Genomic DNA, 26,000 nt, shown 5'->3' on the forward strand with positions numbered 1-26,000 from the left:
TCTGATCAACCTTCCCAGCCGGTTTCTGAGAAGCAAAGTCAGTGGGGGAAGTTGTTAAGCTGATTGGCTTAACAACCATAGCAAAAAAAATAAAAAATAAAAATAAATAAAATTGCAAAATTGAACACAGCTCATTTAACAACCGCATTACTTAGCGACAGAAGTTCCCGGCCTAATTGTGGTTATAAGTTGAGGACTCTTTGTATTTTAGCGATGGTGAAATCTCCAAAGCAAGCTCTGTGCAGCTCTGCCACTCTCTGGGAAAGGAGAACAATGATTGTGTGCGGCCACAGTGTGGGAACGGGGTTGCCCAGGAGCAAAAGCTTTGGACAAAGGTGTCAGTGCCCACCAAACTTTATGGCTGGAACGTACCACACTAAGTCTTGTGGGTCTGTCTTGAAAGGGCTTTTTTCCCACTGTGCCCAGCATGAAATGTGCTCGTTCTATGAATCACGGCAGGGCAATTTGAGGAAGATCGCTTCCTCTCTCCTCCTGAAGCATTCAAAGGAACAATGGTTGAAGGGCTGATTTGGAGCCCCGGGATGGAAGTCAGCAGGAGACGTCTGTGTGAAAGTCTTCTGGAAAAGATTGGCATCCGATGGCCAGTTGCCTACCCCAGACTCCCCAGCGTATAACTCTTCAGCTCCAGCCCTCTCCTCTTCTTTCGGAAGCCTGGAGGTTGCTGCTAGGTTTTTGGAAGAGATGGACAAGGAGATTAGAAGCAAAAGCTAATAGGCAGAATCTCGGAGGAACTGCAAAAAAGCCCCCCCCAAAAAACCTGTGTCTTTCCCAAACTCTTGGTGAGCCTCTGTGCTTCTCTGAAGAATTGAAATATGGCTGTCCCGGGAGAGGAATCATGCATCTCTTGAAATGGGTTTGTGGGAATGTAGCTCACAGCCAACGAACGGACCAACCGACGTCTGATGTATGCTGGGGTTTTTGGCAACGAGTGTTCAACTTGGTAGCCCTTACTTTGTTCCAGGAAGATGTGTTGGTTAAAGGGAGGGGGGGAATGTGCAATTCCCGATGATTCACTGCAGATTATTTATGCCTTAAAGTGTAAAGAGTGAGGAGTTGTCTCTTTCTTACGTTCCACCCAATAAAGTTTTGGCACCGCAAAATCATCCATTCATGAGACTTTACAGTCCACTGTCAATATGTCCTAAATCTGGATTAGTTTAGGCTATAATAGCCTAATAAACCCAACGTATTTGCTCATCATTATTTTTGGCTTACCCTTTCCACGGTTCATTTATTTGTTTAAAAGATTTGTCGGGCTGCCCATCTTAAAACGCAACTCGGGGCAGCTCACAAGAATCGTAAAAGCCTCAGACCACAAAGCCATAAACCGTTGTTGAATCGTGGCTTATCCTAGTGGTGCGAACCCAGTGGGTCTTTGCTGTTTACCAGCGTGCAGCAATATGTTCTTTGCCGTTGTGGTTACAAAATTTTCTGGTTCCCATTTAAAGGCTGGAAATGGTCTTCCTTGCTCTAAGAGCCTCACAATGTAACCTGTCTCTTGCAGAATCGGTACAAAATGCCAGCCGAGGAGGCTCCATAGGAAATGAGGAGATCAAATGTTCCGAGTTATATAAGTCATGTTTTTAAACTCAGTGGAAGGACATTTTTCCTCTTTGTGTAACTGTCTGCAGCTTGGCTTTCCGAAGAGTGATTTAATAGCCAGGAATAAGGGGGGGGGGAAACCCAGAAAAGCAAATTTTCTTGTTCTCCAGATGTGATCCCACTCTGAATCGCCTTTTCTCCTGCTCACATGTGGCCTCTGATCTGGGATGAAGATGAAAAAAAAGGACTAGGGGAGACAGGATAGCAGTGTTCCAACAGTTGAGGGGCTGCCACAAAGATGAGGGGAGGGGAATTGGACCACCATTTGTCTGAAATGGTATAGGGCTTCCTGCCTGAGCAAGGGGTTGGACTAGAAGACCTTCAAGGTCCCTTCCAAGTCTGTTATTCTGTATTCAGATCTCTGTCTCTATCCAACCTAAGTGAAAGCTTGCTCTTCTTGGTCTGGAAAATTCATTCTGAATTTTCATTTTTGCTCGGGGAGGTGCAGAACAGGCATCTTGGTGCACAAATTCCAGGAGGATTAATTTTTCATCCATCCATGGACTTCGCTGAGGGCGAACAGCCCCTTCGTAGATTGGGGAGACAGCTTGTTCACGACTGCTAGCCTCACGCGGAAGTCCCTAATGAGTTTCCAAGGATGCCCAGAGTTTCTCTGGAATCACTTGAATGAGCAAATACAAAAAGTGCCCCAAAGAGTTGGTGTTATTATTATTTTCTTTTTCAGATTAATTAGCAAAAGTTGAGCCAATCTTCAACCTCAACTCGCTCCTTTCCCATTTCGTTTGACCTCCTGGAGGTCTTTCATTCAAAACTCAACATATAAACACGACACACAGGCCTGTGGAACAGAAAAACAAAAAGACAGAAGGGGTTAAACCAAGATTAATTGAACCTGCATAACTTTCTGAAATTAATTTGGAATTCAAGGGTTTCTCCTGATGCAAGAAATCCCATTTGTTCATTGTTCGTTGAATTTCCGCGTGGGAAACAAAACACAGGGATCTCCCTAGACCAAACTAAAATGGGTTTGTGTCCTTGGTGTGCCCCCTCCAATTGCTGGAAAGGATTCCTTTTTTTTAATGGCATGGGAATCTGTTCTCCAATGTATCCATTTCATATTCTTGTCAAATGACTTGCATAAGATTATCATAGGACTTTGAATATTAGAACTTTGCATTCATATGATGATCCAGTTTGGTCTAGTGGTTAAATCACCAGGCTAGAAACCAGGAGATGTGGAGTTCTAGTCTTGCCTTAGGCCTGAAAGCCAGTTGGGTGACTTTGGGCCAATCACCAGGAGATGGGGAGTTCTAGGACCACCTTAGCCATGAAAGCTGGCTGGGTGACTTTGGGCCAATCACCAGGAGACGTGGAGTTCTAGTCCTGCCTTAGGCCTGAAAGCCAGTTGGGTGACTTTGGGCCAATCACCAGGAGATGGGGAGTTCTAGGACCACCTTAGCCATGAAAGCCAGCTGGGTGACTTTGGACCAAGCTCCAGGAGACGGGGAGTTCTAGTCCCGCCTTAGGTATGAAAGCCAGCTGGGTGATTTTGGGCCAATCATCAGGAGAAGGTGAATTCTAGTCCCACCTTAGACATGAAAGCCGGCTGTGTGACTTTGGACCAAGCTCCAGGAGATGGTGAGTTCTAGTCCTGCCTTTGCCATTAAAGCTGGCTGGGTGACTCTGAACCAGTCACTCTCTTTCAACCCAACTCACCTCATGGGTTGTTGTGACTGAAATAGGAGGAGAAGGAGGAAGGTGTGTTGGATATGTTCACTGCCTTGAGTTATCTGTAAGAATAATAAAGGCAGGATACAAATAAATAAATATGATGTTGGCTAGATAGGTGTCTGGCTAATTCTGAGAGGTCTCTTCCATTCTTTTTCCATACTACTAAATTCTCTGGGCCAAACAGCATCATCTCTTATAATTACAAAACCTTTCATTTTTCTAGCCTTGCATTAAGTAGGATGGATTGTAGTGACTTTTCAGGTTTTGGAAGCATTTCCCCACTTATTAGCTGGAGAGTCTTGTATTTGGTGAGAACCTCCTAATGAAGTTGCTTTATGAGTCCTTAAACCTAGATCTACTGAAATTTAGTTCTAAACCTAGAAATAAGGAGAAATTTCTTGACAGAACAATTAAGTAGTGGAACCGCTTGCCTCCAGAAGCTGTGGGTGCTCCATCTCTGGAGGTTTTCAAGAAGAGATTGGACAACCATTTGTCTGGAATGGTATAGGGTCTCCTCAGTGGCGGGATTCAAATATGTGAACAACCGGTTCTCTGTGTGAATGCCACTTCCGGAAGTCCATTCTGGGCCTGAGCAACAAAAAATTAGCTACCGGTTCTGCCGAAGTGGTACGAACCAGCTGAATCCCACCACTGGGTCTCCTGTTTGAGCAAAGGGTTGGCCTAGAAGATCTTCAAGATCCCTTCCAACTCTGTTATTCGGTTATTTCTAGATACCAGGAAGGTACTAATCTGAAAGAGGAGTCTTTTGTTTGGAAGGAAAGTGATGCAATTGACTCCTTTGAAGTCTTCTCCCAGCTGGAAGAGAAGATCCAGCTTGAAAGATAATACCTTGCAAAAAAAAAGAGGCTTTAATCTCTTCTAAGCCCTTGATGGAAAATCATCTCCTTTAACCTCTTTCCATCTTGGCCTGCATCCTCCCTCCCCCCCCCCGCCTTCTTCCTGTCCTGCTCCTATCATATCATCTGGTCACAATATATCCCCATGAAAAATGGAGGAAAACAGGGCCCTGCACAACCCATTCTGTCATCCATCAAGAACTCAGCTTCTCCATTGTGGTGTAGGCTGATCTTTTTCTCCATTTCAGAAACATTCCTAAGTGCTGAGCCTCTTGCAGCAGCTGCCTTTAAAGCCAACAGGCATATATAAAAAAAATCAACCTGCCAGAAAAATTGCTTTATTCTTCACCCCTAAAATTGTTTTGGCCAAAGGTCCAAGTCCAGCAATATTCAGTTTTGGACCAATTACAGGTGTCCGGCCCAATCTTCCATAACTCATCAGAGTTCTAAATATCTACTTCAGGCCATTGGAAGAGAAAGCTCCTAGTAAAGCAGCAGAATAAAGAGTTTCTACTGTGTATCCACATCTGGCCAAAGGGGTTGTCATATTTATTATTTTTTCAGTAGAACCCAGAAGCTACTTTCAAAGAATTGATGACAACTTAGTGAATTCCATTGCTTTGAGAAGGAGGAGGGAACAAAGTCTGCCTTGGTTTGAGGAGTAAATTGCCCCAGTTGTAATTTGGATTCTATCAGGAAGGAGTTTCTAAAGAACTTTCAAGCAAAGGAATCATTAACAAAAGCACTATTGTATTGCATTGTGTTGTGATATATTGTGTTGTGTTGAGTTGCATTACTAGACTAGACTAGACTAGATTAGACTAGACCAGACCAGACCAGACCAGACCAGACCAGACCAGACCCAGACCTGGCTTGACTTGACAGATTTAACATACCCTCTCCAGTATGTTAAATGTTAAATGTTAAGTACTATCATACTAAATTAAAACAACAATATAAACAAAATGAAAGCTCAAATCAAAGAACCATTGAGACAAAGCATGACAGCATCTTCAACCCCCAATAAGTTAACTCCAGTTTCCCAACGTCCCGCAGAGAATGGGGACGATGTTGGGATTTGGAAGCAGAGACATTGTTCTTTGTCTGCACTGTGATTTCTTTGATCTGTAGAGTAGTTTTTAATGTTTGCACATCTCCTGAGATGAGCATTGTAAGTGTGGGAAGGGTTTCTCTTTATCCTAGTTATGACTACCTGATGCTGAGACTGGCTACATCTTTAAATGCTTATAGAGCAGCCAAACTTTTGGGAGGTCCACAGTGAGGCAGTGAAAAGATGCCTCCATATCATGATGCTTCTTAAATTTAACAGTACTTATCATATTAAAAATTTAAATTGACACATTCGCTGCCATTACTGCTTCTCGCAAGTGTTTGATGGGATTTTTATTTCAACATAGGCTGGCAAATAATTTTGATTTCATGCTTGGAAGACCCTCAGAGGTCCTCAGACCACACTTTGAGAAGCACCGATCTACAGTAACTTCTGAAATGCAGAAATAGAAACATGTTCCAAGCTGGTGATGGTCTACACTGAGTTTCACTCTACTTTCTTAAAACCAGTTCTGATGCATTCCATATACAGCGAATTGACCACTTGATTCTCTGTTTCCTTTCCTGTGACAGAGTATTGGCTGTGATGACTACCTGGGTTCCGATAAGGTGGTGGACAAATGTGGAATCTGTGGAGGGGACAACACAGCTTGCAGGGTGATCTCAGGAGTCTTCAAGCACAGCCTGACCAACCTTGGCTACCACAAAATAGTAGAAATTCCAGAAGGGGCCACCAAAATCAACATCACAGAGATGTCCAAGAGCAACAATTACCTGGGTAAGAAGTCCATCTCTCCCCAAAAAAGTCTTCTTCTAGTTGGATGATCTGTTGGTACTGCAGATGCCAGAATTCCCTATTCAGCCTTCTGGATTCCTGGGTGTGGTAGGTCCCAAGTGATTTGAAAGAAACCAGATTGAGAATAATTGTTTCTGGAGGAGGAGGAGGAGGAGGAGGAGGAGGAGGAGGAGGCATAAAAGCAAAAAAGAGAGTCAGCCTATGTTGGTTTGAGAAGAGTGCTGTTTCGAACATTGTTTGTTGAATGAAACCTTCTAGGAGGATTGTTTCTTCCTAGAAAGGACATCAGTCCAAACAAAGCTCATGAGATCACTTACGGGTAGAAATTGAACCATTGAGTGAATGCTCAGGAACAATAATAGGCTTCCTAAGGAATATGAGGTGAGGCGCAAGATGATGTATGAGTTAATCTATGAGATGAACTAGAAATGGAGGACCTGAAAATTGATCTGTGCAATCAGTTCCCTTTGGCAATACCTTCTGGGTATTATTATTTTTTTTTTTGGTTTTTGTAAGAAAGCTTTTTGATGTGTGTCTTTTATGACAGTATGTTTGAACTCCAAAGTTGGCCTCTTTACATCACTCTCCCTAGTCGCTCTACTGCTCCTGTTTTCATCTACTTTGCCTGAAATACAGCGGTGACGTAGTTGCTACCTAGATGGCCATGTATGAAAACAGGAAATATGCTTTGCTTCTGATGTAAGCAAAATGTCTGGTAGTTAACAGGATGGAGCAGTAGTTTTGGGAAACTTCAACACTGGGAGATTGATCTGGTGCAGACAGGTCTTCAAAACATTGGTACAAGCCAAGCTGTGAAACTCTAGGGATTGAAAAAGCCCTGAGAAACTGTGTGTAGGTTTTCTTCCCAGGCATGCCAACGAGCGTGATTCTTTTTTAGAACAGGAATGTTGCTATTTTTCTGCCCATGAAAATGGCATGGTATGTTCCGTTTGAGGCAAGTCCTAAAAAGGAACACTATAAGAAATGCCCACCATCACTTTTTTACAAGTTCCTAGTCTTTTAATTCCTTCTGGTTCAGAGCTAGCTCCCAACGTCTTTAGCTAGGGAGCCTTCTCATTTTGGGCCAATTAGTAGTCAACTAGTTGACTATCTAGTTAAGGGTAAGTTTAGCCTTGAGATGATCGTATTTGTCAATTGTCTGAAGGGTTGTCACAATCTGCTCTTGATTATCCCAGAGTACAGGACACGAGATAATAGATTAAAATTCTAGGAAGGCAAAACCATTCAACAGTTGGACCAATTATGACAGAAGGATGATTATTCCCCTTCAATCAGAGACGTCACTGATATCTACCATTCTTGCTTTAATGTGGATTCACATTAATTCACCAATGGCGCCTTTTTTGCAAAAACCCCCCAAATCTGTTAAATGTCTTCTCCGTGTTTGTAGAATAATTTTTGGCTAGGCTCACCCAACCCAATGAAAAAACCCCGAACGTTCTCCATTCTCATATTCCTATGTCCTACTCCAAATTGTATAGCTCCGCATGTTATTAAACTTCAACTCCCACCATCCAAGGCAGTTCCTGCAAAGGTGATGGGAACTGTAGTTCAACAATATCTTCTGTCCCATGGGTTATGTATCTCTGCTACATTGTGCAATGTATTGATTGCCTCTGTCTTGTGGCAGGTCACGTGTTGGGCAGATCTCCGATGCCAGTTCATTGTTTAACAAGCAGGAGAAATCCTGTGATTTCTCTAAACGTAACATTAAGCTCAGTTTCTGTGTTTGTCTTGCTAGTTTTAGGAGTGGATTGGATGTGATACTTGAATTGGTTTGCAACTTTGTGGTTTCTTTGATCTCAGTGCTCAGTTTGGAGGCTGTGTTGTTAGCTTTAGTTTGATGTGTTCAAAGTCCCGTCTCCACCAAAGGTGGAGTGAAATAAACAAAGTAACACATCAGTAAGATGTGTTCCTGCATGTGATAACGTAGCCAACACATTTTGTTGTCTGAAAGCAAGGGGTTGATTATTCAGCACCTGAGACAACATCCTTTAAGCTATCCGATCAATGCTTCATTAATTTGAAACAGACCATAAAATTAACACCAAGGATTGTTTTTTTTCACCAAACGCTAAACCTTTCCTCATCTGTCAAAAGGAGGTAAAAATGCATTTTTAAAAGCTGAGATTTAGGCATCACTGGCCCAAAAGCACCCTGCTGGCTTTGTGCCTAAGGAGGAACTAGAATTCACCATCCCCTGGTTTTTAGCCAGGTGCCATAACTATTATATCAAACTGACTCTCTTTGAAGTGTATTGCACTGTATAGTTTGTGCTGCAGATATATAGAATATCTACTTCCAAATGCAGAAATGATTTTTTGATACTGTTATTTAAAGAAAAAAAAACAAGGAGAAAGAATTGTGTGAAAAGCTATTAATATTGTTGGTTCAGTTTTATTTAGGCATGAGCTAAGTTCAGCATTTGGATGAATTATTTGCGAAGCACATGCTAAGGAGTTGGCACACTAAAATGATTGTGGGAAAAAGCCCACAACTTTGATTAATGCACAAGCTAAAGTTATTTCTGCTGTGTAAAGAATGCATTTGGAAAAAGCCTAGAGCTATATTTTTATCTTGGGCGAGACCCTACGTTGCATCGCAATTAACTCTTGCAGCCAGCATCTGCTTAGCACTTTGTCATGTTTCTCCCTGTCTTCCTTCTCCATTTTGAAATATTTCCCTTGAAAGAAACGATGAATAAAAGCAGAACGGAACCTTTGAATGCAAATCTATAGTTACAAGGAGCAAGCAAGTGCACAAAGCAGCACATTCCAGCAAAATGGAGTATTTGTCCTTGGGGAGAGGATCGTTGGTTGACTGTTTAGTTGGAAAACATCAATGAGTTTCAGGTTTCTTTCTTGGCCACAGTGGACCTACTACTCACAACCCTTGTATATTTTGATCAGCCAGCTCTCATGTATATGTATGTAAAGTCAGCAGGGTATCTGTTTGTGGTAGGAGAAGGCATGCAAAAATCAAATAAAGGTTCTTAGAACTTGAAAAAGTGAAGGAACTGGCAACTGGATATGTAGGACATATAACAATCAAGGAGAATTGGAGGAAAAGATATCAAATCATCCAAAAAGGTCACCTCCAATTATATTCCATCAAACTTTTTCAATCTGGATCTGAAAGGCCCAGCCCAACTAGGTGTTGTAGATCAGAACACATCTCCATCCTTTATTAGTTGGTTGAATGAAAACTGAAATTAGAAATCTAGGTTTGGGTTCCACCAAAGTTTCAAGTAAATCCTCATCAGGACTTTGACTAGAGAAACTTTGATCTTCTTGGCCAAGAGATTCCATTCTTGATTCCCTTTTCGTAGTGATCAAGCTCAAGTAGCGAGCCAACCAAGCTTCACCATTGTTCCCAGTGCTGCGGGGTCCCATTGCTAGTGCAAAAGAATAATCCAGTCTTGTGCATGATTGATGCACAAACTAAACCTATTTCTGCTATGTGAAGAATACATTTGGAAAAGCCAGGAGTTGTATTTCTGGCTTGTGTGAAAGCCTACGCAGAATTACAATTAACTCCTGCAGCCAACATGCATTTTGAACGTGGAGGGTGTGCTTTCTTGTATTATCTTCATGCAGCAAAATAATTGGGGTGGACTGTGTTGATGTGTTCCAGTGAGGCTCTTAATTCATATCAGGTTTCTTTGAGATTTCTTAATTCATATCAGTTCTCTTAATCTAAATCAGATTTGGGTTATGTGGGAAACAATGATGGTTCTAAACTGCGAACATGGATTTCTTTCTTTGCCTTCTTCCCATAACAAATAATTGGAGAACTTTTGCCAACGAACTTACAATATTGGGTTAGAGTGTCAGTTAAAGACAGTTTCCTCAGATACTGGGGAGAAAAACAGTTAAAAACCCAGCTTGTGTGTTCTCAAATTTTATTCACCGTTCTTCCCTTATCTTTCTTCTTCAGAAGTTGCCAACACAATTAAAAGATCAGTTTTCTGCAGTCCCCTGCAACCTTTAATCATGCAGGCTATTAGCTGGTAATTTTAACCTCTCCCTATTTCAGCGTTTGCTTCTGCAACAGAACATGGCAGGTTTTGTTCTCTCCGTTTGAGAAATTCCATGCTTTATTACCAGAAAGGTTTGAAATACTTAATAAAAGCATGCAAAAGGCCCAGCCTTTATTTGCAAAGACAATTGTCTCATTTTTACTATTAATGTGATGGAACTCAGAGCATCTTGTGCCAAGCCCAAAGCAATGAAAAAGACAATCAGGTTAAAACTCTCCCAAAGAAATTTGGAACTCTACAATTAATATTGACTCAGGCCTTGACAAAACACTGGCCAGTGTTTGTTTTGGTATCAAGATCTGGCGCTGGAAGCTATCTGTCTTGATTACTGATCAATAACTAGAAGAATGAGGGCAATGCTTCATACTGGAAGCAGCTTAGAGGAGGAAGGGGATACATTAGTGACTTTGCTGTGGGGTCTGCATTGGTTCTCAAGATGTGTTCTATAATTGATTGATTGGTTTGTGCCATTGAGTCATTGTCAGTTCTTAACCCAATAAACGGATTTTCTCCAGGACACATTGCCCCACCCATCGCTACTGTCCATCTATATGGCTATTGGTCATCCTCTTCTTCTCTTTCCTTCACCTTTCCTAGTATTACAGCCTTTTCTATCTTCACTTAATGTCTCTGAAGTAGGACAATTTGGGTCTTGAGTGAGACCTCTGGGTTGATTTGTTTGAGGCTGTCTGAAGATCAGCAGACCTATTTCAAGCCATTGTGATCTGGCACCAAGCTGTAGTTCTACTGAGAATAATAAGTGGACTAAATCCAGTCTCTTGGGAATATGGCAAACTATACTCAAATTAGTCTCCAAATAATAGATCTGGAGACAGTGGAGTTCCATGGAGAAATAAAACAAGCTTGTGGCCCAAATGTATGACATGGGAGAAACTTTATAGCTCTCAAAACTTTGAAGGAACTCTAAATATGGGAAGTAATTAGAAAAAACTTTCTGAGGGCATCAGGGCTGTGCCAACTAGACTCTTAATCTGTATGCTAAATCCCACTTTGACTGTGTCCAACCTTACTGTGACTCTTTCCATTCTCAGTAAAAACACTTTAATCCTTCTTTTGAATTTCTTAAGCTCTTCCCTTGAATTATGTAACGAGGCAAGGCGACTGATTTGAGATCAAGGAACTTTTTCTTTTTTTTTTCCTTTAGAGAAACCTTTCAGGAGAAGTAATATTGCATCCTACGGATAAAGACTTCAATTAAGTGAGCTTTTTTTAACGGCTTGATTACAGTTTAAAAATAGAGCTACATTTAATTGGATTTGACCATTTGGCTTCACCTAAATGCCGCTTTTGAGTCCTGACTCATTTTCAGTTAGCTTTTTTTTTATGATCCCTTGTAGACAATCTGAAACTTTAATGAAACTTTAATGATGTTCAGGGACAGCTTGCCCTGTCTGGTGTCCTCCATCTGGGTTGAATTGTGGTTCTCAGAATAGGAGCTGCCATGGAACTATAGAACCTGGAGAGAAGAAGGTATACAAGTGATAACTTCCCCTACCTCCAAATGTCCTGCTATTCCTTAGAGGTTGCTAGGGTTGACCTAAGACAGAGTGATGTGTCAATGTTGGCTCAACAAGTTCTCTTCTTCTTGAATAATGCCACCACCATGTTTCCCATAAGATGCATCTCGCCCAGTTTTTCCTCATCCTCATTCCTGAGTTTTGGTCACGACCTCATCCAGATTCAGTTTCTTCCCGGGCTGGTCAGTTGTAGATTTTCCAAGTAGACCATCCCTTTTTAGTGCTGGTCCTCTCAAGCAGCTCTCAGAAGAAACTCCCAGGTTCCAAAAATGGACTGCATTTCATTCAGTGAAAACAGACATTTTTCTTTGCAAATATTTTTAAGACCCAACTCAGCACATGTTTCAGAGTTGGAGAGGCATCAGCCAAGAACCTCAGTCCCAGTGCAGCCGGTGAATTTAGTTGGATTAAGTGACCAAATCAGAAATTCATATGCCTCAGTCTGCTTAGGAGACATCCTTAAAAGATCACCTCTATCCCTTCCATTGTTTTTATGTCAGGGTGCCTTTCCCTGCTTTTCCTGATGCTCAGAAATCAGATGTTGTCAGGACAGCACTAAGAGTTCCTTGAAGAGGAAACAAAATATTTCAGGGATTTCCAAAGCAGATTCAGACTATTGTCTCCTTGTGTAACAAATATGTAGTAAGTATTTTTTGGGTGGAAATGACGGTCCAGAGAACATTTTGAAGGTAATGGACAAGGATGAACTTTCATAAAATAAAATCTCTTAATAACCGCCCTGCTTAGCAAAGTGAAATTCTGATCCCCATTGTGGCCGTAAATTGAAGATAACTTGTATTTATTAACACCAATATTGCAGAAAATTTTATTGGGAGTTTGTTGAATTCATTGGATATCTCTTTTTGGAAGAGAGTTTGCCACACTCTAAGCATTCAGCCTGTCTCCTCCCTCGTTGCAAATCGGGCTTACAATTTGAAAATTCAACTCGTCTTTTCCCCAGCATGGTTACTGCTGTAACAGGGAAAAGAGAATATGTTATTCAACATTTCCCCTTCTCCCCAGCGTAAAAACTCATTGAGGGTTTCAATTTGAACAGTGTGAAATGGGAATTCTCCATTTTGCAGGGTTTAGCAGTTTTACCACTCAGTGTGCCAGACAGACAATGGTCTGCCCCTTGAATAGTTCTCATGCTGTTCAAATATCATTTCCCCCTCCTGCCTCGGCAGCTTCCCATTCATAAAGGGAAATTTAAAAAAATGTCTTTCTCAAAAGCCCATTTCCAAACAATGCAGACATTGCATTTCTCAAGAAATCAGCTGGTTTTCCTAGAATTGGCGGTGAAGGGTAGCTTTTCAGAAACGTCCTGCTGATCCACTCATTGGAAAGCCAGTGTTTAAGCAACAAGGAAGAATCTGATGATAATTTAATCTGCTAAGGGACAAAGCCCTCCTCTATGGCATTTGTTGCTCTCGCCTCACCAAGCTTTCAACACCTTATTTGTCTCTATATGGCAAGCATTTCTTTTGTGTAATCACCAAATTCTGAAAAGTGCCGGTTTCAAGGGCAAGTATACTCCCCTCTCTGTGTATGTAAATTGAAGAATGTTGGGGTCAGGTTCAGACCGTGGCTTGGTTTTGAGTTTGTGATTTGAATCCGAGTTAAATTTTTCCATATTCCCAAAGAATGCACAACACAAAGCAATTGGTAACAACGCGAAATACAACAGCAGTTTAAGAAAGCTTTCGATTAAAAAAAATAGATAAACAAATATATTTGCCCAAATAAGTAAGAATATTTTAGCCTAAGGGTGGGAAGGCCGTGATGCAGTGTTGGGAGAGAGTGATTGACAACGAAGGATTTCATTATTCTATCAATTACAGAACATTTCATTCTCATCACCCATTTTTCTGTGCAGCTCAGAGGATTTAAAACTGAGCCAGAGCAAAGGTGGGGAGATGGTTTCCTTGGCTGTCCATGGTATTTTCAGGAGTCTGAAGTCCAAGTTCAAAGTTTAAAGGCATCAATAATCTTTCCATCCCCTTTAACAAAGTCCAATTTTGGCGTTACCAGAGTGGGAAATATACTACCAAGCATCGAGCTTAACTTGGCTAAAAGATTGGATGGATTTGAAAAATACTAAAGTTTTAACAATAGAAGGACATGACTTGCAAGCAGGGTGGCATGCATTCCTATGGAATGAAAAACATAAAATACACAGATATTTTCAAAGACACATAGTTAGGAATGCATCGCTACAGATTTGGGAAAAAATAAAACAAAAACATTATATAAGAATTCTAATGTGGTTATCCCCAACAGAAGCTCTGAAATACCCAAACCTATTGGACATAAATAAGATAATTAGATGCAAGGAATTAGTAAATGAACAGGGAAATTTGAAAACAAAACAAGAATTGGAACAAGACAATGGCAGAGAGATTGATTGGTGGACATTTACACAAATTCAATCTAAATATACAGAGGACAAAAAATTATATGAAATCCGAAAACAGCTGCAAGAATTGGATAAAATTATACATGGAACAGAAATAAAATTAATTAGCAATTTATACAAATACCTATTGAGATATAAAATGGAAGATGAGGTTGTCAAAGACACAATGATTAGATGGGCAAAAAATTTCAGATATAATATAGAATTGGAGAAATGGGAAAAAATATGGGAAATAAATATAAAATTGACTATGTCGGCGGCATTCAAGGAAAACCAGTTGAAGATGTTTTACAGATGGCATCTTCCACCAGCAAAGCTTGCCAAGATGTTCCAGAATAATTCGCCAACATGCTGGAAATGTAAAAAAGTACATGGAACATATTATTATCTATGGTGGACATGCCCAGTTGCAAAAAAAATACTGGTCTACAATAAGAAAATGGATCCAAGAAATAATAGACCAACCCGTAGACTGGAAACCAGAGATCTTTTTGTTGGGTAGAAAATATAGTAAAGAAATAGAAAATATAGTAAAGAAATATGGTATTTAATTTTACATATAATAACGGCGGCAAGAATAGCATATGCACAGTGCTGGAAAAATGAGAATATATCATCAGAGGAAGAAGTAATAAGAAAAATCCTGGACTGTGCTGAGATGGACAAATTAACAAAAGAGATAAAAGAAAAGGAAGACACAGAGTATTATATAGTATGGAACAAGTTATACAGTATGTCTGGTTGGAGACTAGAAATAATAGAGGAGAATAAATATGGAAAGGTCAAAAGTGAAAATATGTGTATAATAATGTATAATAATAATAATATAAATTATTCTTAGTAAGAAGTAGAACATGAAGGAAGAAAAATGTAAATAAGAAATAACGGGGCTATAAGGACAAATATTCTAAAGAAGAATAAAGGGGAAATGTAAATAATAGATTACCGTTACGTAATTGCTGTAAAAAAAAAAGGAGGAGTATATACCGTAAATGCTGGCGTATAAGGCGACTTCCGCGAGCGCTGAAATTGGCGCCAAAGACGGGGGTCGTCTTATACGCTGAGTCGTCTTATACACCAGAAATACTGGTAGTTTCCGGCGTATAAGACGACGTTCTAGGAATGCGGCCCGGCTATAAAGACGGGGGACGTCTTATACGCTGGGTCGCCTTGTACGCCAGCATTTACGGTATTGTGTGTGTATGTGTGTTATGTTTTGCTTTGTTTTGTTTTGTCTTGTTGGTTAAAAATAAAAATTAAAAAAAAAAGAAAAAACAAAGTCCAATTTTGGTTTCCATAGAGACTCATGGGGAATACCATCGCTTGCACGATTCTTTTTTTTAAAAAAATATATTTTATTGGTTTTATTGTTTTAACAAAAAGTGTTTAAGACACACCGTGGTATTTGGGTAAACAAAGATTCCAACATAAAATCACACAATAACAGCTCAATACATTCACTATCATCTCTCTATTTCCCTCAAGTAACATAGTAAATTTAATATATTTCATTTCTATCCTAAATTTCTATTACTACTAAACCTGTTTATTAAAACTTTAAATCAATTTCAATTACCATAATCAGATAGTGTTTTACATCAACATATTATCACTTCAAATACCTCTTGCAAATATATTCAAGTTCTTAATCCCTCTCATCCCTTTTTTATCATCAATCTTATTATTTCTTCTTCCAATAATAACTAGTTTAATTAAAAAACAATATTATGATATCTTATCAAATCATATTATTATACACAAACATCTCTTAAGTAATTAAACATTACACATGTATATAGTTATAGTTTTCTTACTTCTAAATCTAAATCATTATCCTTAACCTTTCAGCCAATAAGTCCATTTTTGTTACTTATAGTAGTCTTTGACTTAATTCATTTCCATTCATTAAAGAAACCAAATTCCATCCAATTAATTATCACACCATATCAAGACATATTATTATACACAAAAATCTCCTAATTAATTAAGCATTTCAAAATTCCAGTCTAAATCAATCTATTATTCCAAGAAATGCATTCTTAGTCTCTATAAAGTCAAGTTTCTTTTTTCACTCCACATTTAACTTTCATATTTCCATATCAAATTTCCATAAAACAAAAAAGTCATGAAACTAAATTAAAGACACATAAATATAATTGTAGATTTCTTACTTCTAAATCTAAATCATTATCCTTAAAACAATCCATAGAACCAACAATGCCTTTTAATCCATTAAACAGTTTTTACTAATTTAAATACGCATGTATATAATTGCATTTTTCTGTTCAACATTATCCTTAAAACAATCCATGAAGTCAACATTGCCTTTTACTCCATTGAATACCATCGCTTGTACGATTCTGAGATTGCACGATTCAAGTTTGTTCATGCTACTTTATGTCTCAAGATCTGCTTTTCTGGGAAACATCAACTTGTAATTCAGATGGAATGAATTTTGGAAGCCTAACAAGTGAAGGGAAAGTTGCAGGCTGAGTGATGCAGGGAGATCTCAAAAGGAGAATTAAGGAAGGGAGGTGAGAAGTATCTAGAGATAGTTTTACTTCTGGTGGAATCTGGAGACCTTCTCATGCCATTCAACACAAGTTCAGAGAAATCCTTATTTCTTCCCACTCTTTTCCCCCTAAGTTTGTCTCAAATGAACTTCAGATCCAAATATTTGAAGAGAACCATTTGCTGATTGCTGTTGACAAGCTTAATTCGTGAAGACTACACAACCAGATGTTGACCTATGTTCTGGCTTTCAGATACAGAACATCTCTGCACAATTTCATTATTAATTTTTGAATTCTGGCTGCATATGCATGCATACACACGTTGCGATGTATCTAGTATCGATTTAAAAGGCTTGCCACTGCACTGAACATAACTGGCAATTTGCAGATAATAATCCCTGCCCTGGAAAATATGCCATTCCTCCTTTCCTAACATAAAATTAGAAGAAACAAGAAATATGGCTACAGGTTTATCCTATAGTTGAAAGATGCTGTTTTCCCTATGTCAGGGACTGAGGTATATAGAAGAGAGTTTTAGTTCACAATTTTATCTTCCAGAGATTCAGTTTATCACCAGAAATGCCCAAAGATTTATTTCAACTTTCACTAAGAAGTGATTCAGTTTAAAGGAATGTGGCCTTAGAAAGACTAATTGAGAAAAACCTTTGAGACCTGCAAGCAGAAATATTTATAGTTTTACTGAGCAGACTCAAAACATTTTCCTTGCATAGTATCTGTTGTACCAATATGGTTGTGCTTCTATTTTCTCTTTTTCTGATTCCCAGTTCAGCTACAACAATGATGGAAGGACCATCCATGGCCCACTTGTAGCTGTCCCTGCACCATTGAAATCCCTGTGCTGAAATGGAGAAATTTCATCAATGACCCATCAAAAAATGCATACATGATGAGATCCATAATCTCATATCATGATAAGAAGCTTCCTGGGGAAATGGGTAGAGTTGTGCAAAGTTAAGTGGAGCTATTTAAAGAGAAAGATTTGAGATACTGGGGAAATCAGTTCAATAGATTTGCCTTTCCCTGTAAGTGCCTTCCATCCAAGAAATAGTTGGATCTAGCCTTGTGGAACAGAAGAAGGCAAAGCTAAAAACAGTAGAAATGGTAAAGTGTCAGTACCATGGACAGTTCACAAGGGATGATAGTAGATATTAAGGACAATAAGCAGATCCTTGAACGGTTATTCTTATTAAGGTCAAACATCTATTCTCCCTGAAAGATTGTGGCTCATGATTATGACATTGTCGAATCCTCACAACCACAGGGAGGGATTTTCTCCATGACCATCTACTACTAATTTGTGCTTCAAGGTTTCCCAATGGGACACTCCTCACTGCTGTAACTGTCCACCTGGCTGTTCATTATTACTTTCTTTAATACTTTATTTTCTTTTTCTTTCTTTCGTTGTTTTCACCTGGTTGTTCCTACAGCACTACGGAGTCGATCAGGACGTGCCATTATCAACGGGAATTGGGCAATTGATCGACCTGGGAGATACGAGGGAGGAGGAACGATATTCATCTATAAACGGCCCAACGAGATCTCAAGTACTGCTGGGGAATCCTTTTTAGCAGAGGGCCCAACCAATGAAATCTTGGATGTCTATGTAAGAACCGAAGATTTCAGATAATTATATCATTTCTTTATTGAACCAGAGGAACCACCCTTAACCATTAGAAGTTGGGAAGTCATTTACTCCCAGATAAAATAGTTTTTTAAGTTAATTTTCCATCTGGATAGGTTGAGAAGGAACTCAGAGACCTGGGTCGGCAGGTGTGCATGTTTATTTATTTATAACATTGTCTCTGATGGGTAAATTTATTTTTTTTAATTTTATTTTAGTTATTAAACTTACATGCTGAACATCTCTGAACTTGAGAGGGGACAGAAAAATGTGGAGATGAACAAAGCCACTTCTTTTTATGGACTTAATGTCCCTAAGAACATTGAATGACCGTTTTGCTTAACAACCAGGTGTCCAGTCCCAACTGTGGTTGCTAAACAAGGTTTACCTGTAGTTTAAGTCTTTCTGTGGAGTGGGTTTCCTGATCTGTTCCAGCTGGTGGGATAAACTGGGTTTGTGCATCAGAGTCAACTCAATGAACTCAAAGGTTCTTCTTCCTTCCATAGATGATTCATCAACAGCCCAATCCAGGTATACATTATGAGTACATTATTCCAGGTCCCAACACCATCAGTTCTCAGGTGCCTCTTCACAGACGGCCAGGTAAGAATGCAGTGATTTCCTCAACCAATCTGATGACTTTCTCTTGATTGGCAGGGACTTCTTAAACAAGGCATTTTTCCATCCTTTCAATGGCAGGAAATGGTTCTCTCCGATGCATCCAGTAAAACTATCATTGAAAGCAAAGCATCACATTTGTCCCAAAGAGGCTACTTCAAAAGGCATCTGGACTTTGTTTTTTCCTTGAAGACGTTTCACTCCTCATCCAAGAAGTTTCTTCACAACTGGATGAGAAACGAAATGTCTTCAAGGAAAAACGAAGAAAGTCCAGCTGCCTTTTGAAAAATCCCCTTTTGGGACCTGGATGACGGAGAATCTCCATAGATATCACATCGTTGCTTTTAGGGTACCCCAAACTTGATAGCTTTATCAAAAGATTATTTGAGAAGCTCATCTACCTGCTCAAATTACCAGGTTTGGTTTCTTTAGCTTTTCAAAGATTATTTGTTTGTTTGTTTCACCTTCACTCCTTTAGGGAATTAAATGCTTCTGAAAGGTTATTATGTGGTCTTTCTGGACATTTCTGCACACTTCTCTACATGCAAAAGGAAGGGTATTTTTATAGATAAAACAGATTTTATTCATGGAAAATAAGGGGGGGGAATAGAATGAGGGGAAAAGCCTATTTTTTTTATTCTACCCAAAGTCTCAGGGTATTTTCATAAAATACCTCTTCACCAAATTTTTGGGGAGAATAAAGAATGCATTTTTTTCCCTCGCACCAATTTTTCTCCCCTTAATTTCCAGCTATTTAGCTTGGCCCGTTTCCCATTGTTGCTTCAGTTTTATTCACACCTGGATGCTTTAACTGAATGCTCTGTGCTATTGCAAGATTGGTCGAAGAACAAACGTTCAACATTGCAGCCTGGTTGACAAATAGGATATCTTTTTCTAAACAGTTCACGGCCTTTGCGTCTTTCAAACCACCCTGGTGCTTTGGGGTTCACTGCTACAAGAAACCTCTGAACTTATGTAGTCACCCCAAGTCCTCAAGGCTTTTTTGGGGGGGGGGCTTTGTATTCTGACTGGCTCATGGCTGAGAAATACATGTTTGTTCTTGTGATGTGATTGACCTCGTGTGCCTAGGGGAGCCGTTCAATGGCCAACTGGACATGACAGAGACCGTGAATTACGAGGACAAAGATCTGCACCAGGAGACAGGCAGCCACCCGAGACAACGCGGGATGAGTCAGCCTGGAAGATTTCCTTCCCAAGTTCCAGACAACCAAGTCCCAGTCGGTCAGCCTCCCAGACGCAGCCGGGAACATAACTGGAAACAAACTGGAACAACTGAATGCAGCGCTACCTGTGGGAAAGGTTTGTAGTGACGGACTCACAGATTTGACCCCGGGAGGGCTTGGAGGAGGTGGAGAGTTTAGCTATTGATTCATTTATTTTTCAATTTCTATAACTGCCCATCTCTGCCCAAGCGATTCTGGGTGGCTTATAAGTCTAGAATTCTAAAATAGTTAAAACAATGAAAACAGCTAGAAAAGGAACACAAAACAGCAGCCAAGATAGTGAAACAACTAACAGTAGGGTCAAGAAACAAGCAGGTTTCTTAGCAGGTTGTGATCCCCAGGCCTGGGTATGTAGCCAGGTTTTTAAAGCCTTACGGAAGACCAACCAGACTGGGGCAGCAAAATAGTGCAGTTCTCCCTCTCTTAGTATTTGGGACATCTTCAGGGCCTCCCAGTGCCAGCGGTCATTTTATTTATTTATTTATTGATGAGACTTATATACCGCTTTAAGTGCAAGCACTCTCTAAGCGGTGTACACCAGTAAGCAATGTATATATATATATTTACATTGCCCCCAACAATCTGGGTCCCCATTTTACCTACCCCGGAAGATGGAAGGCTGAGTCCACCTTGAGCCGGTGAGATTTGAACCGCTGACCTGCTGAACACAGTCAGCTAACGTGGCCTGCAGTACTGCACTCTAACTGCTGCGCCACCTCGGCTCTTTTCCCTTCCAGATCATCTCAGTTACTGAAGGTTGACTTCAGGAGGAAAAAATTCAAGAAATTCTCTGCTGGAAAAGTTTCCCAGTGGTGTAACTCCATCTGAAGTTTAAGGCTTCCTAGAAACATTTTTCTTTTTCAGACCTGGGGTGAAGGACCCCCCTCCTGAGTCCAGGCCATTCACGTTGACCAGGTCCTCCTCCATTTTTCTTAATTGAGGATCTAACTGCCTCTTCCAAAGACACTTTGGTCAGGTTTTCCTCTCTCCAATCACACCCCGTTTTTGGAGCTCCTCAGCTGGCTATTCCTGGGAACGTTGGTGGTTGTGAAAACAAGATTTGCTAGCCACTGGGATATTTACTGCTCTGATAGAAGCAGCATGCTGAGAGAGGAAACTGTAGGAAAAGAGGAAGGATGGAGGCTGGCCAAAACTTCCGGATTTTCTGTAAACTCACTCTGGAGAAGAAGAATAGCCCTGTTAGCTTTTAGGAGGCTGAGAGCTTTCCTGGTTGAATACACCATTGAATATATTACATTTGACTTTGGCAGAAATTTCCTTTTTCATTTCCTTTGTGAGTAAATCGGGACTGTTTTTTTTCACGGTATGTCAAGCAGCCCTCAGGACTAAGCAGGAAGGCCAGTTTCTCTCCCCATTCCACCCACACTCAACGTGAAGGGAAGAACCACGGGAAGTTCCTCGTGAGAGTTCAAGATGATTGGAAATAAAACACACACTGAATAGAAAGCTTGGCTTCACTCGTTCTGTGATGCCAAGGGTCTGACGCATGAATCTGTAGCTGATCATCAGTGGCCAAGATGCAACCTCAAAGAGCCACAGCCTTCGTGGCTCATGTGGATAGATTCTGAGAGTTGTGAGTTCTGCAACCTATGGAGGGCCACAACAATGAGCCGAGGTGGCGCAGCAGTTAGAGTGCAGTCCTGCAGGCCACTTTAGCTGACTGTGTTCAGCAGGTCAGCGGTTCAAATCTCACCGGCTCAAGGTTGACTCAGCCTTCCATCCTTCTGGGGTAGGTAAAATGAGGACCCAGATTGTTGGGGGCAATGTAAATATATATATATATATATATATACATTGCTTACTGGTGTACACCGCTTAGAGAGTGCTTGCACTTAAAGCGGTATATAAGTCTCATAAATAAACATATCTTAATATAATATGCGGCAGTTTTGATTGATTTCTTGATTGCCTGCTATTGAGTTGTTTTCTAATCCTAGTTAGAACTTCTCCCTGATCATCTGTCCCCAATCTTGTTCTTCAGAACTTCCAAGGGACTTCCACCGAGTCTCTCCCCTTTGCTGCTGGTGGTCCTCCTCTTCTTCTGTTTCCTTCTACTGTTCCCACCATCAGGGTGTTCTCCAGAGAACTGGGTCTTCATATCATATGTCCAAAGTAGGATAATATGAACCTGGTCAAATTTGAACCTAATTAAGTAGGCCCTGCAACTGTTCTGAAGTGATACTCATCCCACAAGTTGTTGCAATTCAGCTCTTCACTTTGTACAACGAAGGTTTCTGCAGCCTTCAAGGTTCCTCCTTGTCTTGTGAGAACTGCAACCTCATTGTCAAAATCTACTTTGCAGTTGGCCTGGGTTCAAGAGCATGTCATATTTTGACTGGGAAGATAATCCAACTTGGTCCAGATTCCTGCCCTGGAGAAATTGGCCATGGAAAGAACCTTCTCTGGTTTAAATTCAGGAAGAGGGATCTGTTCCAAGGACTGCTGTGAGAAATTTAAAAAAACAACAACAACCTTTCTCCCTCTATCGCTTGTGAAGGGAAAATCACTTTTTTGACAAAATATATACGATATCCTACTTCAAAGATTGGGAAAGGTTTCCATTGCTGAGGAATTCAAATGTATTTGCTTTTGCCATCGACCATAACAGAAGGGCAAACAATCATAGTTTTATCAGAGAAGCATCACAACAACAGTCAAGGTTGTTTAAACTGAGCATCAAGTAGATGGTTTGGAAGTAACGTTTAGTCCCACTTAGGGAGATCTGCGGAAACTGATGTGGTAGGCTGGTCACTCAAGCCCCCATGGCATTCGTGGGGTTTGCTCGCAGTCTTACTAAAACTGGTTCCAACTGTGTGAGGTTTTGTTGTGGTGGTTGTTTCTTTTAAAACAAAGGTTCACACTCTAGGGGGGAAGAGCCCTGTAGCCCTTTGCAGCCAAACCAGCAAAGAAACAACAACAACCAAAAAAAGCCTCTTAGAGAGAAATTTACAATGACCTAAATGCTGTTCTTTTAATTAAATTCATGGCTGTTGGCCGAAACTCAGTGAGATGTGTTTGTGGCTTGTTGGATTAAGCATGAGAGAGAGAGAGAGAGAGAGAGAGAGAGAGAGAGAGAGAGAGAGAGAGAGAGAGAGAGAGAGAGAGAGAGAGAGAGAGAGAGAGAGAGAGAGAAAGACAGACAGACAGACAGACAGACAGACAGACAGACAGACAGAGAAACAGAGAGGAAGGGAGAGAGAGAAAGAGAAAGACAGACAGAGAGAGAGGGAGAAACAGAGAGGGAAGGAAGAAGGGAGTGAAAGAGAGACAGAGAGACAGACGAGAGAGAGGGAGAAACAGAAAGGAAGGGGGAAAGTGAGGGAGGGAGAAAGAGAGACACAGAGAGAGGCAGAAACAGAGAGGAAGGGAGGGAGGGAGAAAGAGACAGGGAGAGATGGAGAAACAGGGAGGGAAGAAGGGAGTGAAAGAGACAGAGAGACAGGGAGAGAGGGATAAACAGGGAGGGAGAGAGGGAGGGAGTGAGAAAGAGAGAGAGAGACACAGAGAGAGGGAGAAACAGAGGGAGGAAGAGAGGGAGGGAGGGAGGGAGAAAGAGAGACAGGGAGAGAGGGAGAGAGGGAGAAACAGAGAGGGAGGGAAGAAGGGAGTGAAAGAGAGACACAGAGAGAGGGATAAAGAGAGAGAGAGGGAGAAACAGAAAGGGAAGGAGAGAGAGAGAGAGAGAGATGACATTAGTTTGACTTGGCATATGTTTAGTAGGCTTTCTCTTCTCCTTTCTTATTTATGGTTTCTGATCTGGAATATCTACAGAAATTCAGGGTGAGTTCAATTGAATGCAGGAGAAGAAATTGACTCATCCCATCCAGGGCTACATGTATGTCTTCCATTCAATGGATTTTTCACAGCTTCTTGCTTTATCTGTCTTTTCCTTTCAGGGGCGCAATATCCCATCTTCCGCTGCGTGCACAGAAACACTCACGAGGAGGTAGCCGACAGCTACTGCGACATCAACTCCAAGCCCACCCCGGAGGAGGAACCCTGCAACCTTTTCCCTTGCCCAGCCTTGTAAGGAGCTGATCCTTTCTCATATAGCACCTAAACTTTCCTGGCCATTTCCAGAGAACCCTAACCACAGACCCTGCAACCCCCCCCCCCATTTCTGAAATTTCAAGTGGAAGTAGGGTGGCAACGCTTAGTTAATGTAGCTCTGCCTAGAAACTAAAGCTCCAATCCAATCCACATTGAACCCAGAGAATCTCTCTAGCTCAGGGTTGAACAGTGGGATCTTTGGTGCTTTCTGGGTTTGGTGGTTTTCTTGCAGATGTTTCATGATCCAACTAGGTAATATCATCAGGGCTAGAAGGGAGGGGGGTTGCAGAGAGGAAGAGGAGGGGGACTGTGGGGTTCTTTGTGCTCTCTGAGCTTGATTGTTTACTTTCATCATGCAACTAGGACTAGGTAACATCATCAGTGCCAGAAGAGAAGGAGGTTTGTGGAGTGGAGAAGAAGGAGAGGAAGAGAAGGAGAAGGAGAAAGAGGAGAAGAAGGAGAATGGTGGGGTCCTTCGTGTGCTCTGAGCTCGGTTGTTTTCTTGCAGACATTTCATTACCCAACTAGGTGACATCACAACTACCTGATCATCACCATCATCATTAAAACATCATCAACACCACCAGAGCACTGAAGATATTGCCTAATTTGGTAACAACACATCTGCAGGAAAACAAGCTCAGAGATCACCAAGGACCCCAATTCATATTTTCCAGAAAGGAAGTTGAGGGGAAATTTGTATTTGTGCTGAAACTTACCGGTCAGTACAGAAGAAAAATTCACCCCCAATCGGGTGATAGAGTAGTTAATTTCCACCATTTTTCAGAGGTTTCCATTTTCTGCCCTTAGCTAGTGTGCGAGACAATCCATAAAGCTATTGGCAAAAGCCCAGATTTATAGATGGCACCAATGTGTTGCATTTCCTTATTTCCTAGCTGGGATTTAGGAGAGTGGTCAGAATGCAGCAAATCCTGCGGCCTGGGGATGCAGCATCGCCAAGTTCTCTGCCGGCAAGTCTATGCCAACCGCACCTTAACGGTTCAGCTACATCGATGCCAACACCTGGAGAAACCAGAGACGACAAGTACGTGCCAACTGAAGATCTGCAGTGAATGGCAAATTCGGACAGAATGGACATCGGTAAACAGGAATGATTCAAAGCCAAACAACATTGGCAGCTTGGCAGTGCCATTGATGCAACCCACTCCTTCTTGTTGGTAGCCCTTTCTGAAGAGGCCAGGTCAATCCTTTGGCAGGGTAAACAAGACCATTCACAAGGCCAGGAGGGCTGAAAGGGTAGCCTCCCTGAAAACTGAATGGGGTGAGAGGCATCTGGGCACCTTGGGAGACGATCTTGGCTTACTTTGATTATCAGAGGAAATCCATGGTCTCCATTTCAAAACAAGGGTGGAAGGTTTCCATCAGCACCAGACTGCCCTTGAAATTAAAAAAAACCAAAAAAAAAAAAAAAACCCAGTTGAGGTCTTCCAAAAGACTTGAGTTTTGAGATAACCCCCCAATCCAGGATATCTTGGCTGTGTGGTGGGGTCATCACAAGGGCAGGGCCTGGGGTGATAGCATGGTGACTTGAAAGCAACCTTTGATCTGTGAGTTTTGTGTCTGCTTGATCTGAAAGTTTGTTCTTGTTTTTAGTGCTCGGTTCCATGTGGAGTTGGCCAGAAGACCCGGGATGTAAAATGTGTCAGCAACCTTGGGGACATTGTTGATGATGAGGAGTGTAACATGAAGCTGCGGCCAAATGACATTGAGAACTGTGATATGGGGCCTTGTGCCAAGAGCTGGTTCCTTACGGAATGGAGTGATCGGGTAAGGTTGGGTATTTTCATCCAATTTAATCAGAGTTTGCTCAGGCAAAGCAAAGCAGCTTAGCATACAAA

At 41.1% G+C, this 26,000-nt stretch overlaps 1 protein-coding gene across 5 annotated transcripts in view; it reads left to right on the forward strand.

Moving 5' to 3' along the window:
- The window catches only part of THSD4 (thrombospondin type 1 domain containing 4), a 133,985-nt gene that overhangs the window by 91,752 nt on the left and 16,233 nt on the right, over nucleotides 1-26,000 (forward strand). For all 5 annotated transcript variants that reach the window (XR_005556355.1, XM_039340169.1, XM_039340167.1 and 2 more), the window contains 7 exons: nucleotides 5,817-6,021; nucleotides 18,015-18,190; nucleotides 18,715-18,811; nucleotides 19,916-20,146; nucleotides 23,988-24,117; nucleotides 25,038-25,242; nucleotides 25,756-25,929. Coding sequence is in view for 4 of the 5 variants with exons in the window: in XM_039340169.1 (XP_039196103.1) it covers nucleotides 5,817-6,021; nucleotides 18,015-18,190; nucleotides 18,715-18,811; nucleotides 19,916-20,146; nucleotides 23,988-24,117; nucleotides 25,038-25,242; nucleotides 25,756-25,929 (1,218 nt within the window). In the remaining variant the exon portion in view is untranslated. The remainder of the gene's footprint in view (nucleotides 1-5,816; nucleotides 6,022-18,014; nucleotides 18,191-18,714; nucleotides 18,812-19,915; nucleotides 20,147-23,987; nucleotides 24,118-25,037; nucleotides 25,243-25,755; nucleotides 25,930-26,000) is intronic.

This window comes from Crotalus tigris, unplaced genomic scaffold, assembly GCF_016545835.1.
Source record: "Crotalus tigris isolate CLP2741 ecotype Arizona unplaced genomic scaffold, ASM1654583v1 scf7180000017741.1442986301:2390832, whole genome shotgun sequence".
In the NCBI taxonomy this organism is placed as follows: Eukaryota; Metazoa; Chordata; class Lepidosauria; order Squamata; family Viperidae; genus Crotalus; species Crotalus tigris.